The 19,097-nt window shown below is 51.6% G+C and overlaps 1 protein-coding gene across 6 annotated transcripts in view; it reads right to left on the reverse strand.

Annotated features, from left to right (window-relative positions):
• Positions 1-19,097, reverse strand: part of PRKAG2 (protein kinase AMP-activated non-catalytic subunit gamma 2) — a 286,173-nt gene that overhangs the window by 218,181 nt on the left and 48,895 nt on the right. Inside the window, exon 1 of one of the 6 annotated variants that reach the window (XM_046669516.1) lies at positions 12,767-12,847. The exons of the other annotated variants lie outside the window; for them this stretch is intronic. Coding sequence (XP_046525472.1) covers positions 12,767-12,820 — 54 coding nt within the window. The 5' untranslated portion in view covers positions 12,821-12,847. Of the gene's footprint in view, positions 1-12,766; positions 12,848-19,097 lie in introns of those variants that run through there. 6 annotated transcript variants of the gene reach the window in all.

The following is a 19,097-nucleotide window of genomic DNA, read 5'->3' on the forward strand; positions in this document are numbered from 1 at the left end:
ACTCTCTCAAAACCGCCAAACGGATGGTTCTCGGTACCGGGGGGCAGGGGGGACCAGAGCCCAGTCAAACGGAGCCTCTGATGACCATCCACGTTCTATAACCGCCTCCAACAAACAAGAGCCAACCTGGACCACCGGAGCTGGGCACCGGGGGAGGGACGCGGCCACGTCACAGAAAGCCTAAGCTTAACTCTCGGAGAAGCTCTGGACGTCTCATGAATTCCACAGAAACCATGATGGCATCATGGTTTCTGACTGCCATCTGAGAGGCTTCTTGACGTAAAAAAGAAAAGAAAACCATTGTTTTTCCCTCCTGCGGCCGCCTTCCCCGCTTCCCATCCACCTGGTGGTCCCACTGATTCCCACAGGTGGCTCAGATGCCCCACGGCCAAGGGTGCCTGATGACCGTCTCTCACGCTTCACGTAGGCCTGGAATCAGGTTGAGAAGGTTCTGCAGAGACTCTCACCATTAGAGAGCGGTCCCCATCCGTCTCCCAAGCAGAAGGACGGGAGGAGGAGTAGCCGGTGGATGCAGCTCTGAAGAGGGATTACGAGGTGTGGGCTCCCCCTCGAGACTCTGCTCTCGTCTTGCTAAAAGGCAGCTGGGCCCTGCCCGCCTTAGGCAGCCTCTGCTTGACCAGAGCTACAGGGAAGCTTGGAAGGTGCCTGCGGTCTCCTGGCTTTGCAGTGGAGGACGCGGTGCAGAGGGAAGGGGCCTCGGCCCTGGCCTCCAGGGACCTGCACTCTGGGGGGCCTGAGGGCCCCTCATCCAATTCCCAGGGCCCTCTCTCAAGCCCCCCAAGTGACCTCTCAAAGGCAAATGTCCCGAGGCAGGCCCGGTGGTGCAGCAGTTAAGTGTGCATGTTCTGCTTCTCGGCGGCCCGGGGTTCACCAGTTTGGATCCGGGGTATGGACATGGCACCACTTGGCAAGCCATGCTGTGGCAGGCGTCCCATGCATAAAGTAGAGGAATATGGGCACGGATGTTAGCTCATGGCCAGTCTTCCTCAGCAAAAAGAGGAGGATTGGCAGCAGTTAGCTCAGGGCTAATGTTCCTTAAAAAAAAAAAAGGCAGATGTCCCCAGGCCAGGTTGAGTCCAGCCTCTGCTAACCACTCAGGGTTAGGAACTTTAATCAACCCAGCTTCTTGTCTTCTTCCAGCCCGAGTTCCCCCCAGAAGGGAGTGGGAGGGCCAGGGTGGTGGAGGCTACAGGGGGTCTGGGTCAGCTGATGGTCAGTGAGGAGGGCGGCAAGTGCCTAGGGAGGGCCCAGGAGACACAGGGAGGAGCCAAGCCCACGGTCTACTGCAGCCCTCTCCCCACAGACCACCAACAGGCGTCTTCCAGCTCCCTTCAACAGGCACAGCCTTGTTGCGGGTCGCTGCCTCAATCCAGAACAATCCAAATCTCCACAGGCAGGACTTTAGACCCAAGCCAGGTGGCGGAAGGAGGGAGATGTTACAGAAGAGGGAGCTTCTGCCTCCAGACCTCAGCATCAACTCCTGCCTGAGTTTCTACTTGCTGGCCTGCCCCATGGATCTAGGACTTGCTAGCCCCACAAATGCATGAGCCAATTCCTTAAAACAAATCCCTTAATACGTATATATTATATAATAATGTATTTATATGCTAATTATACATTATGTATACTTAACATATTAGCAACGTAATAATATACATTAAGGATATATAACATATATGGATATTAATTTAAAAATTTTTTCCCTTTATTTATTTATTTTTTGAGGAGATTAGCCCTGAGCTATCATCTGCTGCCAATCCTCCTGTTTCCGCTGAGGAAGATTGGCCCTGAGCTAACATCTGTGCCCATCTTCCTCCATTTTATATGTAGGATGCCTACCACAGCATGGCTCTGTAAGCAGTGCATAGGTCCGCGCCCGGGATCTGAACCAGCGAACCCCTGGTTGCTGAAGCAGAGAGTGTGAACTTAACTGGTGCGCCACCAGGCCAACCCTGTATACTAATATTACATATTAATATTCATATATGTATATTACAGATTCATATAGGATCTCTCTCTCTCTCGCCTCTTGGTTCAGTTTCTTAGGAGAACCCCAACTGACATGGAGTCCTGGACCTCCTCCCCCTGCGCTGACCTTGGACGAGAGTCTAGGGGCAGGAAGATGGCAGTTTACGGGCTCTCAGCTGCCCCGGGAAGGTGAGTGGGGCCCACTCGGTTGGCAGGGGCCTCTGCACAGACAGCAGAGCCTCGACTTTGCCAAGGGCCACATAAAATCCCCAAAGGAAATGACTGGATGAGAGGATACAGATGGATGTGAAAGGTCGTCCATATGGGCGTGCTCAGTGAAAAACAGGAACCAGCCTCAACAGGCCCATTTTCACTGTCATGGAAGAACGTTTCCAGTACATAAAGGAGAACAGCAGGCTTAGAAAAGTCCCACAGTCACAGTATGGCCTCATTTCTTGGAGCCTCGCTTGTGAACGGGGGCAGTCACTCTTACGTCACTTGTTGGTAAGTGTCACGTGAGTTTCTGCCCGGCATCCGTGTGATAACTAAGGCCTTTCTCCCTCTGACCACCCACAGTCAGTTGACAGCAAGGACCACGTCCTATTCACCTGAGTGACTCACTCCTCCTCAGCACCAGGCACTCGGCCGGACTCAAATGAAAGTTTGTCTTTCCCAAACAAAATGAATACTGGCAAAGGTGCTAATGTGCTCATTCACAGCAAAGTATAAATGACAGAGGGCAGCTCAGAGGGCAGTAAACACAAGGACCTTATGACAAGGGCATGACGTCCTAGTGGGACATCTTGGGTCACTTAGGCCTTCTGAAGGCAAGGACAGACTGAGTGAGCCATCTGTGAGAGGACAGATGGCCCTTAATTTCTAGGGTTGTTTTCAACTCTGACATTCTACAATTTTACTAAGACAAACCTTAAGATAGGGTCTGAAAAGACCAAGTCTGGGTTTCTGGAGAGGGTTAATTTACCCACAAATAAAATGCCAAACCACCAACCAAGACTGGTAGTCTTGGTGTTGAACCCTCTGAGGGTGCCCCACACTGCCTGGCCAGCTGGACGACTCTGGTCATTGGTGCTCCCACACTTGAATGTCCTCTTCATGAAGGAAAAAACCAACCACGAGGGAGAATGGAGGTGCTGCTGGGTCTTCCCCACAGACCCAATGGCCACGGTCAGACTCGTGGCCTTAGACAGCCGGCCTCCCCACCTGCCCTGCCCAATGCCCCACAGGCAGTGCTGGCACCGCAGGGAAAAAACAGGCGGTTTGGGTCTATGCTTGAAGACAAACTGCAGGAGGGAACACCACAAATTAGAATAAAATTGGGCACCCAGGGAACATTTTTATAAGGTCACAGCGCTGTGGGCTGGCTCCAAGACACACCCTCCCCTACGCAGGAGGATCTTGTCCAAGAGCCAGGGCTTGGAGACCTCATTTCTGCTCCCAGCCACCCACCCACTGTGGCTCTGGGACTCGGCCCAAGAGCTGAAGTCTGCAATGGTTTCCGCTCAGAATTTTCAGAATATCAAATGTCCATATTTATAAACCCATATACCAAAGGAGTGTTCCCAAACCCTTTCCACAGGTGCCCAAGGCTTCTTCCATCCCCACCTGTGTCTTCCATCTGCTCTCTGTGCCAGCACGTTATGGACTGAAGCAGCAAACACTGGGGTCTTGAGAAGCATGTGTCTCCTGCACTGAGCACAGGGAGGAGAGCTGCCTTCCTCGGCTCGCTCACCCTCATGTCACCCCGGGTGAGCTGGCTGCTCCACCAGCATTTGGCCACAGTTTTCAAACCAAAAGTCCTAACCTACCGGTGGATCATGAAGTCGATTTAGTGGATTACACAACCACTAAAATGTGAATTAGAATAAAATAAGGACGCATCTCACTGTTTCACAAAATTTTTGTTTCAATTTTTCACACAAGCATACACAAGTGCACATCTCACTGCCTTGTGGACAAAACAGTCCGAACGATTCTGCACTGCATGAACGACGAAGCAGTACACGGAGATTTCAGGGAGCAGAGAGAAGCTGACCCTCTGTCCCTCTAGAGGTCACGAGCGTGGAGAATGATGAGCACCACCTGTTCTCCTCCGTCCTGGCTGAAGCCCTCTGACCTCTCTTTGTCCTTTGTACCCAGAAATATGCATGGAGTAAGAGAGAGAGAATCACGTCTCTTCGCTGTCATGGGGAGGTGGGCAATTCCTTAGCCGCTCCTCCGACCCCATCTCTCCCTCCCCTTGCCCTCTGAGCAGTGGGCACCGCTGCTCTGACCCACTGTGGGCAGTTGGCTCCTGCCAAGCCCAGCAGCCCCAGGTCACCCCTAGACCCACAACAGTAGTTATACCCTCGGGGGTCACCACCCAGCCAGAGCCCTACAGAGTGCTACCTGTCAGTACCTGTGCCCACCGGGCCCAGGTGCAGACCTCCTGGTCTCCTGATGCCTAAACCCATGGAATCACACAGTCATAGGATGTTACAGTTGGAAAAAATCTTCCAAATCAATCCCTTTCTATTCCAGGTGTGGTAACAGGTGTCCAGAGAGATTCGAGCAAGTTGCTCAAAGCCACGTAGCAGAGCTGTGACCCAGCCAGAACCAAATCCTGCTGTTGCAACTTCTAGCCAAGTTCTCTTTCTATCACACCATGCTCTTTCTAGCTTATGTCTCCATCACATAAGATGGTAACAACAACTCTCTTACAGAGGCACAGTGCTGATGGAGGCCCCCAGTACAGGGCTGGCTGCACAGTACATGTCAATGGAAATTAGTATACAAGGCTATCCTCTAATGTATGTTCTGTTGGCTTCTTGGCGTCCAGTGACAAAGCTCTTGTTCCAAATGGCCTTTCCTTGACATTCGTCAGCTTTATGTGAATTTGTTACTTCCCAGGAACCCTCCATGCTTGTGATCATGGCCAGGAGGGTAAGCAGCTGCTCTGAGAACCTTCCAGAACCACAGAAACCTTAGTGTCCTACTGCCAATTGAAGGATGATGGGCGCTCTGCATAGTGGGGCTCCAGGTGCTTCCTGCTAAGGTCTAATGCAGCAGGCACTGGAGACCAGCGGGTCCAAGAGACGGTGTCTGCCCACTTCCGCTTCCTTCCAGGGCATGACCTGCCGAGGGCCAGGTTGGGCACTCCGTGTGGGAAATCGGAGTTCTCAGGTAGAAGAGAGATGCACCGGGAGCACCTCATGCCCTCCTACAGAGCCCGGTGGCCACTGAAGCTTCCGGGGCCCCCATGCTTGGCCAGAGTCCCCACAGGGCAGGTTATTGACACTCAAAATGGTCAAGTGGCTAGCTCTTTTTAAAAATTTATTCTTTGGTCCTTTTTACTAATTTAGCTCCTGTTGTTAAAAAGGAAGCCGAACTGAGCCTATGCCCTCTCTGTGGTAGGCCTGGGAACAGATTTCTGCCCCCACTCACTGTGTCAGTTAGAAACTCACTCCCCATCTCCATTATGTTCTAGGCCATCCCTCCTCCCAGCACCAAGATGACAGGACTCCTTTCCATGTGCCCAGGTTAGGCCCCACAGCCAGGATGGTCACACTGCCCCTGGTAGGTGCACCCTGGAGTCAGGCCCCAGAGGCGGCAGTAAGTCACAGCTGCCAGGGGTTGAGGGGAGAGAGGCATGACCAGGCAGTGGCCGGGGGTTTTAGGGCAGTGAAACTACTCTGATACTGTCATGGTGGGTACACGTCACTACACATTTGTCAAAGCCCATAGAATGTACAACACCAAGAGTGAACCCAACATAAACTGTGGACTTCAGTTCACAATAATGTGTTCATACAGGCACATCAATTGTAACAAATGTACCAACTAACGCAAGACATTAACAACAGAGGATACTGGCGGGTAGGGGAAGGCCATATATTGGGACTCTCTGTACTTTCTGCTCAATTGTTTATAAATCTAAAACTGCCCCCCAAAAAGTCAATTAACTAAAAAAAAACAGTAATAACCACAAACAGTTAGACATGGCCACCCAATTACCCCTCATACCGTGTTCACCCATCTACCCTTTGTCGTTACTACAGGAGACAGAAGGGAGCCTGCAGTCTAGCTGAGGGGCCTGACTGAAGCTCCCCCAAAAGGCCTGTGGTCATCAGTCCACATGGGGACAGAGGCTGGAGCGGTCACTTTATTGCGTGTCCACGGCTCCCCATCCTTCCAGAACACAGGGAAGCAGGTGCAACACCCACACCCAGATTCAGGGTCTTGAGGCTGAGGGCATTTTGTCCAGGGCTTGGCCTTCAGGCAGAGAAGATAAAAAAGTCCAGAGGTGAAAGAACCAGCCGGGGTCGGGCAGCAAGAGGGCTGGGAGGAAAGTCTGAGAACCCGGACCCAATCTCTCAGCCAAGCTGGCCAGTGTGGACCACGTATTGAGGGCTCTGGCCTTCCCACTCCAGATGGAAGCGGGTGCTGGCCAGAGTCACGAGGCAGCCTCAGAAGAGGGTACAAGTCTCAGGGCCCAGCTGGAGAGAGAGTGGGCACAGAGTAGCTTGGGGTTCCTGGTCGGGGACCCATGGCTACAAACCACAGCACTAATGAATCCAAACAGGGAATTTGCTATGTTTTTAAATTTTTTATGTTTCTTTTTTTGTGGCCAACAAACCCATTCCATTCCGGATGGGCTCATTATATAAGGAGGGGAGGGGAGAAAAATGCTGGACACCAGCCCAAAGTCACCAGAAGAGCAGAAACTTCTGGATCAGCTGCTGCTCCAGCAGGGAGTCTGGTACAAAACACAGAGGTTGTTTGTGGTTTTGTTTTTTCAGGGAAGGGGAAAAAAAAGGCTGCTTCTCATATCCTAGGGATTGGGTTAAAAGTCATCATCTCCTAGGAGGACCTGTCACCGAGATGTCCTTGTGTGCAGGATGTGTCCCTGGGCCTCCATTTGGGCCAGGATGGGGCTAGGAAGAAACAGCTCCCTGCGGGTGTCCTCGGCATTTCTCATCTACTCCCTGCTACAGTGCTTTGGGACCTTTCTTTCTCACTGAAAAAGCACAGAAGATTCTGGGTCAGGTCCTGTGGGGATATTCCTAGAGCCAGAGGACCCCTTGGGACTGTCTGTCCCTTGGCAATGACAGCCCTCTCGTTCTCACTCCTGGTCACCATCAGCGTTTCCTGGAAGCCTCTGGACCATGTATCTTTGCCCTTTGAGCCTACGAGGTCCTGGGGACACCTCCCCCTACTTGGAAACATAGAGCTTTACGTCTCAGGTCCTTGTGCCCGAAGTGAGCAGACTCTGACCATCCAGGTGCCGGACATTTCCTAAAGGTCTGTCCTACACTGATCTGGGAGAGAAGCACATCCTTGGGGAGGTCCATGGAGAAGAAAGGGAAACCCCACAGGCGGTGCGGGAGGAACCGGAGCTGCCAGGGACACTCCCAGCTGCCCACGTGGTCCCCTCTTGGTGTGCACACTGCCCCATTTTCATGGTTTAAGGACAGAATGAAAGGATCGCGTAGGCCGCTTCTCCCTTGACCGTCTGTGTGCCTCGCTTGGAGGAAAGAATTACCACTGACTGAAACCCTCCGAGGTCCCTCCACCTGTGCGAGAAGTGGCCACACCCCTTGCCTGGCATTTGACTCCTCCTAGGACACAGCCTGATCTCACCCTCTGCTTTCTCCTGCCACACTCTTCTGCCTGTGCGCTGTCACACAGCACACCCTCCATCCCTCCCCATCTTCAGATTGGGGGCTCCCGACCCCCACAAGTTCAAGGTTATTATGTACAAACGATTTTAAAGGTAGCACTTAGGAAGGCAGAATTCCTCTACCGTGACAATTGACAATTGAAAATCTTTTGATTGAATGGAATTTTACATCAGGGGTTCTCACATTGGAGTTTAAGGATCCACTGTCAGGACCAGAAAGTTCTTTCACCTCCTGCGTCACACAGTTTGAGAAGGAGCGCTGGCTGACGCCACGTTCTCCTATTGGGACTGACCTCCCCTTTTTCTTATCCCCGTATCGCCTACTCACCCTTCAAGAACTAGCTACAGTCCCACAAGTTTACGAAGCCTTTTCTAACGAGTCCAGTTGGAAATGATCCCTCACTCCAGTGCCTATTAATACTTGGGAGTTTAAAATAAACTCACTCAAGACTTGTCCATTCACCATTTATATATAAATTTTATCTCCATATACAGTCATGGGCCACATAACGACACCGACGACGGCCTGCATCTATGACAGGGGTCCCGTAAATTAGTACCATATGGCCTAGGTGTGTGGTAGACTGTGCCACCTAGTTTGTGTAAGGACACACTAGGACGTTCACACGATGATGAAATCGCTTAACGATGCGTTTCTCAGAACGTGTCCCCATCGTTAAGCAACACGTGACTGGAGATTGTGCGCACTCTGAGGGCAACAGCTATGTCATCCAACTAATTTTTTTGAGTACGTGGATAAGAAGTAAATTCACAGGATTCAAAAGCCAAAACAAAACAACATATAATTGGACGTTGGCCTCTTCCACCCTCACCCCCATCCACGCCGTGCCCCCAAAGTAAGAACTTGTAGTTGCAAATCCAGTTAGAGTTACTTTTTGCAAATGCATACATCGAGTATTTTCCCTCTTTTTCCTACAAAGGGATCCTGTCATATATATTCTGCTCCATACCTTGCTTATCGCTTTACCTATCTGGGAGATCTTGCAATATCAGCACATTGGGATTCTTTGAATATCTGCGGCCTATTCCCTTGTATGGAACATTCTAGTTTAACCAGTTCCTGTGATGAGAATTTTGTCCATCTTCATATTTCCAGGACACGTTCCCAGAAGTATGACCGCCGCTCAGATGGCAACGCATTTACAATTTCTGACAGATGCTGGAACATGTCCTCTTGGAACGGGACCGTTTTGCTCTCCTAACTGTGGGGCAGGAGCGGATCTGTTTCCCCCACAACCTCACCAATACATGACGCTGCCAAACTTCTGGATTTTGCTGGATCAGTGAGAAATGGTATCTGTGTAACCTACATCTGCACCTGTTTATCTAATCTTCGGTGTGCCATCACAGCACAGAGTAAGGACTGCGTGGGACAGTGTTTCTGCAACTGCAGGTAGGACCCAGGTCCCGAAATCAATTCGGTCCAAACAGGCTTTGTTGTCGTTGTTAATAAAATAGAACAGAACTTGAGGAAATCTGTTTTACGGTGTGTCCATCCAACCCGCCCATGATGTGTAGCTCCTCGGCACGGCTCACGGTCACAGTCCGCAGGCCACTGGTGAGGTGGCCTGAAGCACAGTGTGCACGTTGGCTGTGTGGTAGTTTGCTGCCAAGAAGGCCACCATTCATGTCTTCATGTCTCCCATTGAGAAGTTGAGTCTTTCTTCCATCCCTCAAGTTTGGGCTGTTGAGGTCAACAGAAACACAGCAGAAGTGACACTGTGTGACTTCCGAGTTAGGTGGTGAGACTTCCTCCTGGATCTCTTGGAATCTTTCCTGGGAGAAACCAGCCATGTGTTAAGAATCCCACGGCCCTGAGACCACCACGCCACGGGGAAGCTCAAGCTAGCGACACAGAGAGGCAGCACGGAGACGGAGCTGTGCCACCAGCCCAGGCGCCGGACGCAGGGTAGAGAAGCCTGAGAACTCCGGCCTCAGCCACCATCTGACTGACAGCATAGGAGGAACCCAGATGAGAAGTGCTGGGCTGAGCCAGGCAACCCTGAGACCCGTAATGATCCCAACTCATGTTTCTAACTTTTGGGTTAGTCTGTGCTGTAGCAAGAGATGTGATGTAGCAGAAACGGATGTAATCTTGTGACAGTTACTTAATTTTTCTGTGTCTCAGTTTTCTAATCTCTAAAATGGGAATCATAGGAGTGCCTATCAGATTATGAGCGAACATATACAGATGAACACCTAACACATCTGAGCTAACACATCAAGAGATTACAGTGAGGCATGACGATCACTGGGAAAACGCTAACTGTTACTTCAAGATACTTGACTGACTTTATGGGCGAGATGCCACCATTTAGGGGCAAGCCCAGAGGTGAGCCATAGAATCATCTCTCAGAGCTTCCATTAGAAAGAAGCAGATTCCACTAAACCCTCAAACCTGCCAAGATCCATCCCAAACTTACAGGTAAAGGGCAGGATGGAGGGACTCTGAACCCTTAGTGACAAAGTTAGGGACAAGGAAAAGTCCCTAAAACTGAGAAAGCCTTTGGGGTGTTCTCCAGGTGAGCTCCTAACCTGCTCAAGGGCTGACTTCCTCATTTATTCCAAAAAAAATGAAAAACAAAAAAAGGCGGGGGGTGATGCAGGTTGGGGACTTCTGGTGTAGGGTGGGAGATAACAAAAATAGCAATGAATGCTCTTGCAGTGTTGCCAGTCTTTGGAAAAGTGGAAAGGAAACTGCACACTTGCTCGTGACTGCATAAGCAATGAGGACAGCGAGTCTCTGCTTTTAGCTGGAATTTCAACTCTGTAACACTGACTATCTAGCGCTGATCAGAAGGCTGGCATCAGGAAGGACTAAATGCAAAAATTATTTATTAACAAATGCTTGTTAGACAATCTTTCAAAACTCAGATGAATAGAAGGAACCAGGAATCTTGGGGGGGATTTAAAAAATATGTTAGAGCCACTGATGAATTTATTCACTCAAACTCTCTTAAGTAGCCACCGTGTGTCTGGAATGGTGCTGGATAGAGGGCATTCACAGGAAAGACACAGACCCGCCCTCAGTCTCAAGACGGGGCTGGAGGAGGGGACAGATTGCAAAGGGACACAGGGACCTTTTGGGGTGATGGAAATGTCCCATATCAAGATTGTGGTGGTGGTCACATGACCGTCCATTTATCACAACCTGTCTAAGTGTACACTTAAAATTGGTGAATTTTATTGTCTGTAAATTATGTCAGTGAAGCTGACCAAAAAGTGACCGGTCAACCACCACCCATCCCTGTACCCATAGGGGAGAAGAAAGAAAAACCAGCAATCTACAGAACACGGAGCAGATGTCCATGTCATCAGCCCTGGAATACGGAATGTGCTTTTTCACTCAGTGGGAGTGGAACCTTCAGGAAGCAGCTGTGCTGTGCATGATAACTATCCTTTATTCTCTAGCAAAAGTCTCTGGCTTCAGTTGCCTTCTTGGTGCCGGATCACCCTGTTACACCTGTCAGGGAGGGCACGTCTGCCCCTTCTTCCCCACCCAGGATCCGAAAGGCCAGTGTTTCACCTTCCAGAACCCAGGTTAGATGCACAGTTGCTACAGATCTAGGAGGAAAGATATGTTGGATACCAAAAGCCCAATTTCTCCCAAAGATAAATCCCCAACAGTGTGAGATGTCACAAACCTACAGAGGTGCTTAAATTGCCGATCCAAAGGCCCCTTACTTGGGTCAAGGCAATATTTAAAAGATAACTGGGAGAGAGAACTCATTAAACACACCCCTTCTCTGAATTGGTAGGTTGTTGGATTAGCTGATCTCAGAAGAGGCCCTGAAGGCCTAGGAGAGAGAAGAGAGAAATGCGGATGGGGTGGAGATGGTCAGACAGAAAAAGTGCTTGGGTGAGGCCAGTCCGGGGAGGACTGGAGTGGGGGCCCTAGACATAAAGGAAGGCCCTAGGGGTGGGGAAGGGGATGCCTAGCGGCACTCAGGGGCTGAGGCCGTGATCCCCCACCACCTCTCCATAAACCGCCCCTTTCCCTCCAGCCACCTAGCAAGTGCAGGGATCACCGAGCACCAAGAACATGGTGGATATGAATGTGATGAAGAACGTGGACCACAGCTAGCTTATCCCAACCCTACATCCTCCCTCATTGGCACTCCAGATTCTGTCAAAGGGGTGGTCCTGAGACCCTAAGGAGCCTCCACTGTCAGAGGCTAGGCAACGTCAGGTTTATTTCACTGTTAAGTGCATGCGACAGCACTGCAGTTTTCCGACAGCATTCCAGACAAGGCAGGGCTGGCAGCTCTCAGTCGAGACCCTGGATTAACCAGAGTACCTAGGCATTTGAGATTACTGAAAAATACTCCCTGAATTTTTTTTTTTTCAACAGCACAATCATTTCCTTATCTTTTTCCATGAGTGAAATTAGAGAAAGATGATTTGAGGGGAAACTGCTGGACTTGATGCCTAGTTTGACCTTGGGCAAGAAGGTATAGAGTCTTCTTTTTAGGTAAATGAGCAGAGGGGAAAAGGTTGACTCCAGTTCATTGCACTCTAAGGACAAATTCTTCTCTCCTGCAAAGCCAGTCCTCAGTGCATATGAGACGCTGCTGAGAACCCAGAAGATTCCCATTCAGTGCGTTGGGGTGGGACCCAGGAAGGTCCATTTTCAGAAGCCCCTGGGAGACGCCGGTGCAGGTGAAATAGGCCACACTTGGAGAAACACTTGGGGCTCTGGTTCACTGGCTGAAGTCTTTCCTCCCCACTTAGGAGACAGTGGAGGGAAGAGGTGCTCCTCTCCCAAGCAGGGACTGGGGAAGGAGGGAGAGGTGAAGAGGAAAACCAAACAGGCAAGAGTGACCCTCCCTCCTCTCCCAGGCTCGGCGGCGCGGTCTCTCCTCAGGGATGAAGCTTGCAAGTGCAGCAGCCAAGGCCCGGTGCCCTCTCTCTGGGCAGCCGGGAGGAAGAGCATGTCCTTCTGGGGAGAGCTGTCAAACAGCTGCCAGTGAGACCACCGAGGGGTCAGGCATAGCCTGGAGGAGTGTCCTGAGACTCTCCCGAGGGACTTGGAAAAGAGGGGTTCCCAGGCCCCTGAGCAGGGCCTCAAAGCCCCCTTACCTGACCCCCAGGACTGACAGGAGCATGCGCCTCCTCTCCATCTCCAGGACCCATCCTTCTTTCCAGTGTTCCCCCCGGATTTGTGTTGGAAGACCAACTGGTAAGCGCATTTCAAGGCTCTGTGATTTGAGCAGATAAGTGTGGATGACTCAGAGCGAGTGGGTGGTGACAGATGCCTGCAGCAAGCTCTGAGCCAGGCCTGGCCGGTTCTGGGTAAATGCCTGGCTTGGGTCTTGGCCTAACATGAAGGGCGAATCCCACCAGGGGCCAGAAAGCTCTGGGAATCCGAGTGGACAACCCGTTCAGAAAGGACGAATCCCCAGCCCAGTCCAGCCTCTTCCACCGCCACCCAGCCCCAAGTGGGTACAGGGTCAGCAGCAGGGGCATCGGGACGCCCGTGGGACTCCAAAGGAGTGGTTGCCACCCTGCCCGTGTGTTTGGGGGTCTGTGCAGGGGCCGTGCCATGCTCTCTGGCCAGCGTCTGGGTACTGGAAGCTTCCCTTTCTTCTCTGTCTTTTGGGTCTCAAAAGCACGAATTCCTGCTCTCTTCTAAAATGCAGACACCCCTCCAAGTACACCCCTCCAAGGACACAAGCAGACTCCCTATCAGGTCAGTCCTGAGTCTGAAATAGGAAAGCTCACCTGGCTTCTGAGATGTCAAGTACTCTTCACAGGGGAGAGGTTCCGTTACCCAGGAAACTCACCTTGTTTCCTGCCAAAGCTGGGTGGGGAAGTATTAGGTAGTACTAATGGCAGTTAAAGGATTATAGTTAACTTAGTTTTTCAATGAGTAGACATCACCCTTCTGATCCTTATTGGTGAAAATATTCCTCGAAATGTCTTCACAGGTCTCCCGGCTCTGCTAAGAGGCACTGGGTGGGCAGGTTCCACCTGTAGGACGGCTCTGGTCTGTGTAAGGCAGATCTTCCACCTCCACCAGCCCCAGAGCTGCAGGCGGGGCAGAGTGGCGGGAAGTGTCCCAGGGTCTCATCTGGAGGGAGCCTTTTTGCCTTAATGCATGAGACCTCATGTTTTGTCATCTCTTTTTCTTCCCAAGAGAGTCCTGCACCCAACATGGCTCATGGAAGATTCTGGTGCTGGCCATGGTTAACTGGAGTGTTGTGCACTGTCCCCACACTCAGTGACTCCAGGGGAGCATTCTGATTGTTTCCTTAGGATCTTTTCCCCAACACAGGTCTCCCTTCCACCTTGGAAGTCCCAGAACACCCCAAATGCCCACAAGGGTCAGCCCCAGTTTTACTTCCGGTCGTGAAAGTATGACTCCGAATGTGACTCAGTCAATGCAGCTTGCACATCAAGGAGAATGTCTGTATTTAAGGTCAAAAAACATGAGCTGTTTGGGTTATGGGAAAAGAACCAGCCCCACAGAGCTTTCTGAGGCTTGGTGCTTCATCTCTCTCCTTAGCTCATGATTCTGTGTCTGGTTCTCTCTCCAAAAGCAGTGAAACCCTATCCTAGGAGCTCCCAAACCACAGGCGCCCTAGACCCAAAAGAAAAGGAGGAACGCACTGGGAGAGAGCGCGGACCCCCGACTCTGCAGCCCTCTGCTCTACCCAACCTGGGCTGCCAGGACCCCCACCAAGTTGGCCCCCCCGACACTGCGGTGGGGTAATTGCGGGCGCTGCCTGCAGACGATGGGGCTGGCTGTGCTCCGACTGCCTCGCCGGGTGTCTGTTCTCTTATTTACTGGAATCTGTACAGCGCAGCCCTAACTCACGGGTGACTAACGAGCTGAAGTCATTATTACTAGGCAGATGGCAGACTCCCCTAAAAGCAGACATCAAACAATAAAATGCCACCACATACCTCGCCTGCAAAGTAAAATCAAAACAAAAATCCAAGTCTGGTTTTGTTTCTCTTCTCCTTTCTTCCCCCCACCCCCATCCCCGCCCCCCCATGCTGTATCTTAGCATGAAAGATGCCAAAGGCAATCAGGAAAGGAATTTATGATCCGGGGAAGATAATGCAAACATGCCACCGTGACCTTCAGGAGCCGGCTGTAGCAGGGGAACCACATGCAGAAAGCAGACAACCGGCCCGAGACAGCAAACTGCCCACACGGGCCAGGCAGGGCAGGAGGGAGCAGCCAGACATGACCACCACCAGGGACAGGTGGGGAACTGGCCAGGCTGGAGCAGCAGGGGAACTAGATGGACCCACCAGAACCCAAAGCCCTCCCGCCTGGACTTCCTGATGATTAATCAGAAGGATAAGACTTACAGAATCATATCAGAAAACTCAGTCCCTTCCAGGCACTGCTTTGAGAGGTATTCTGCTGGGCTCAGCTGGGGCCCTCCACACTGAACACTCACCTAAAGGGAGGGGCCTGCTGTTTACTGAGCATCTATTATGTGCCCAGAACTGGTCACACCAACCCTGTGAGGCCTTATTGTTATCCCCATTTTTAGAAGAAAAATCAAGCTCAGAAAGATGAAATAATTCGCCCGTGGTCCCAAGCTAGTAAAGGGTAGGAGACAGACTCCAACTCCAGTCTGACTCCCGAGCCCAGTGCTGAGAAGCTCTGGGGTCAAGCGGGGAACATCGCTGGGTTCTTGGGCGTCAGGTGCTTGAGATTCGATTATACCCTTCTGGTAACTTAGACTTTGGTAATTGAGGTGAGAGCTCTGCAGTCTGTCATTAAACCCCTTTAGGGCTCTAGGGCCTTAAGTCAGGCTCATGGGAAAGAAGTTTGGTCCAGGCAGACAAAAGGTTTCTGGAGCACAGAGAGTTCACCCCCCGTGTGAGAACGTGAGCCCCTGGGGCAGCGCTGAGCTTTCCAGGAGCCACTTACCTGTGGGTCCTGCCTAGGCTTCTTGCTAAGTCACCGTGCCATGACGACAGCTAGGATACAAGTTTCTCACTGCCAGGCACTTGCCACACGCCCGTACAGCGCAGTGGGAGGGACAACTTCGGAGTCAGGAGCCTGCGTGTGAACCCTAGTTAGCCACTGACCAGCTACACAATCTTGGTAAATGATTCAAGTTCACAGGGCCTCAATTTCCTCATGTGTAAAATGAGGCAAACCTCCCAGGATTGTCATGAGAATTAAAATAATTAACAGCCATGAGCATGTCAAGCATAGTGTCTGGTGCCTACTACACAGTCAATAAATATAACCAAAATATAAACAGCTAATAGCAGTTTAAAAGGTGATATGGAGACAGACCCTTCTAAGAAACGAAAACCTGAGCCGACCATGGGGAGTTATCAATTAGATCAATCTACAAGAACTAACTGAATGCAACTTCATACAGAATAATGCATAAGACAAAAGTATTGGCATTAACCTGTACTAGCCCACAGGCTGAGTATGAGGAAATGCTAAAGGGGTTTGCTAGAAGGGGATGGGGCAAGACCAGTCCATGCGGGCATCTTGTGGGAGGAGATACTGGAATACTTCTAAAGGAAGAAAAAGGTCTATAGATTGAAAGAGTAGTTGAGGAGGCTGGAAAAATCCAAGAAGGATTCCATTAGTTAACAACCGAGCTGAATGAGAACCCAAAATTTGTACCTCCATTTTCAGGGGTCGATACCCGGCTATCTAGGACCATTAATTGATGAGGTCAAGACAAGCGTGTTATTCATCTTGGAACGGCCAGCGCCTGGCACATGGGACTCAAGAGCTTATTTCAGTAAAGAGCTGATTTTAACACGGGCCTGGGGACCAGACCTGAGAGAAGCCCATGGCCTGGGATGCTGACTGGCCCACCATTCTCAGTCTACCGCCTCCCTCCACCCCACCCCACACCTCAATAAAGACCAGGTTGAGCTTCAGGCTACCTGGCTTTACTTCCCAGCTCAACCCTTGTGACTTCAGGCAAGATGACACGATTAAGTGCCTTAAATATCCTAGATTTTCAATTATCTTTGATGAATGAATTTAACTCTTCTATAAAAAGGAGTTTACACCTGTCTCATAGGTCTAATGTTGGGCTGAAAAAACAAATGAAAAGCCCCACCTTAGATTTATCCAGCCCTTGGAAGTTTCCCTGCAAAATGGGGCAGCAGCTGGCAAGATGAGAAGTCCTAGACCCAACAGGCCAAGTTTCCACGCCTCTCCGGGTCAGTCAGCCAACTGGGCTGTTCTCAGAGTCAGAAGTCAGCCTGCTGAGGGTCCATGGAGCCCGCGGGGCCCTGGTTCAACCTCGCTGCATCTGTTCACCGTATACCCAGGAAGCCCCACCGGCTGAGCCCTCCGTCCCGCGCCCTCTGCTCCCACAGTCCTCTTACCAGCCGCACCTCACAGCCTCTGGAAGGCTCCCCTCGCCAGGTGCTGGGCTCTGCCCTGCTCTCAGGCGTAAGCTCCCAGTGGCACCACTCTGTCTGTGTCGTTCCTGTTGTCCCCCCGGCACAGAGGGCTGCCCGCTGAGCCCCAGCCCCTCCACACAGTCCTCTCCCAGCTGCTCCCAACCCCCGGTGCTGTCTTCAGCACTTAGAATTGGCCAGAAGCCAGTGCTCAAGTCTCTTCTAGCCCCCGAGCCTTGAATTGTCTAATATTCTTTTCTCCCCACCTAGATTGTACATTCAGAAGCACAGAGTCAAGCCTCATTCTTCCCCAGGTCCCTCCCAAATACCAGGACTCAAATACCAGCAATCATGGACTCTAAGCTGAGTTCTCTTCACACACCACTAGTGCAGCCCCTGGCTTATGGGAGGGGATTGAAGGGCAAACAAAACAAAAACAAAAACTAAAAAACTGAAGCGGCTTGCTCCTAGCCCCCTGCATAGTGTCAGCAGTGGTGGAGGCAGGGGCCCGCGGAGTCTCCGACTCCAGCCCCTTCCAGCCCGCAGCTCTACTTGTTGCCCCGCAGGCTCCTTCCACAGTGAGGGCTTCTGGTTCTCGGCTGCCACCCTCCTCCTCCCCACCTGAGAGCAGACAAGCCTCCACTCTGTCACGGGGGAGGACGTCTCCCACCTTCCCTTCTCTCCCTTCCTCCTCTCCCCTTCTCTTCCTATTTTCTGTTTCTTCAATGTATCCCCATAAGTGAAAAGCAACAAGTACTCTTGCTAGATAGAGCTCACCCTCTTCCGGCAGGAGAGCAGCCGACTCGTGTATGTGGTCAAGAGCCTTCCCAGGGACGACACAGGCCATGCCCAGAGGCCCCCACATCATCCCCAACCTTCTCTGTTTGGGACAAATTTAATAAATGATGACTCAGGGAAAGGGAGAGAAGGTCGACACTGCTAAGATTTCAGCGAGGGAACTTGAAGGCAGGGTCGAAGGTGGGGAGGACACCCCACACTCAGCAGCCGGCAGCTCCCGCTCCCCGAGAGCTGGGCGGGGGAGGAGGGACTGAACTCAGAGAAGGAACAGAGATGAACACGCCCACACACACACACACACACACACACACACACACACACCACGTTCACTAGTTATTCTCTTTAAATCACCAAGAAAAAGTTATGTAAGAAGAAAACATACAGCGCCGAGGTCGGGAAGGAACATTCGGTTCTGCCTGGGGGTGTTTAATTTACTAAGAGGCTCCTGGAGAACAAAGCGACAATTCAGCATCAGTCTTGCGTACAGAGGAGACAAAGCATCATAAGGGGAAAAGCCGCACACACGGGGACGTGCAATCACCACGCATCCAGAAATCCTGCTCAGAAGGTCTGCTTACTCAGCCCAAGCGGTGCTGGAGGTCTCCTCTTCCCGGGTGCTAATCAGAGGCGCAGGGCTGTGAAATGCTGGCTGACAAGATGCAAGTGATGGGAGACACACAGCGCTCCCAGCTCTGAAAAATCCTGCTGCCTCGCTGGCTCCAAAGGTCCATGAGAGAAGGGGTTTCCCAGCCCCTTCAGCACAGGCGATTTCTAGGGCTCGGCTGCTCTCTGAGCTGCTGCCACTGCACGTCTGCAACAGATGGGGACCGGGGCTGGGTGTGTTCCCAGGCCCCAAAGCAGCACAACAAGAGGACAGCAGACAGCATGAGCTGGCCTGAGACAGCGCAGGCAACAGTCTTGTTAGCTAGAGCTGGTGTGCTGCTTAAAACACAGGCAGAGCACGGGCAGATTCCCTCATTGACGGGACTGCAGCAAACCGTCATTACCACCTGTGTCAGGGGCTGCTGGGGAGGCAACTCCTTACTACACAGGCAAGGGAGCAGGAGGGAGGGCCCAGCGAGGTCTTTTAAAAAGACAGGCAGCAGGACGAATGAAGGCAGGAGAGGCCCATGATGCAGCAGATAATGGCATCTGGGCTCACTGGGGGTCCTCTGGCCAGCACAGCCCCCTGCACTGTCCCCATTTCCCTTCAGGGAGAGGCTGCTTATCTTCAGAGGAAAACAGCACGGTGGCGTCAGAAACCTCA

This window comes from Equus quagga, chromosome 8 (genome assembly GCF_021613505.1).
Source record: "Equus quagga isolate Etosha38 chromosome 8, UCLA_HA_Equagga_1.0, whole genome shotgun sequence".
Taxonomy (NCBI): domain Eukaryota; kingdom Metazoa; phylum Chordata; class Mammalia; order Perissodactyla; family Equidae; genus Equus; species Equus quagga.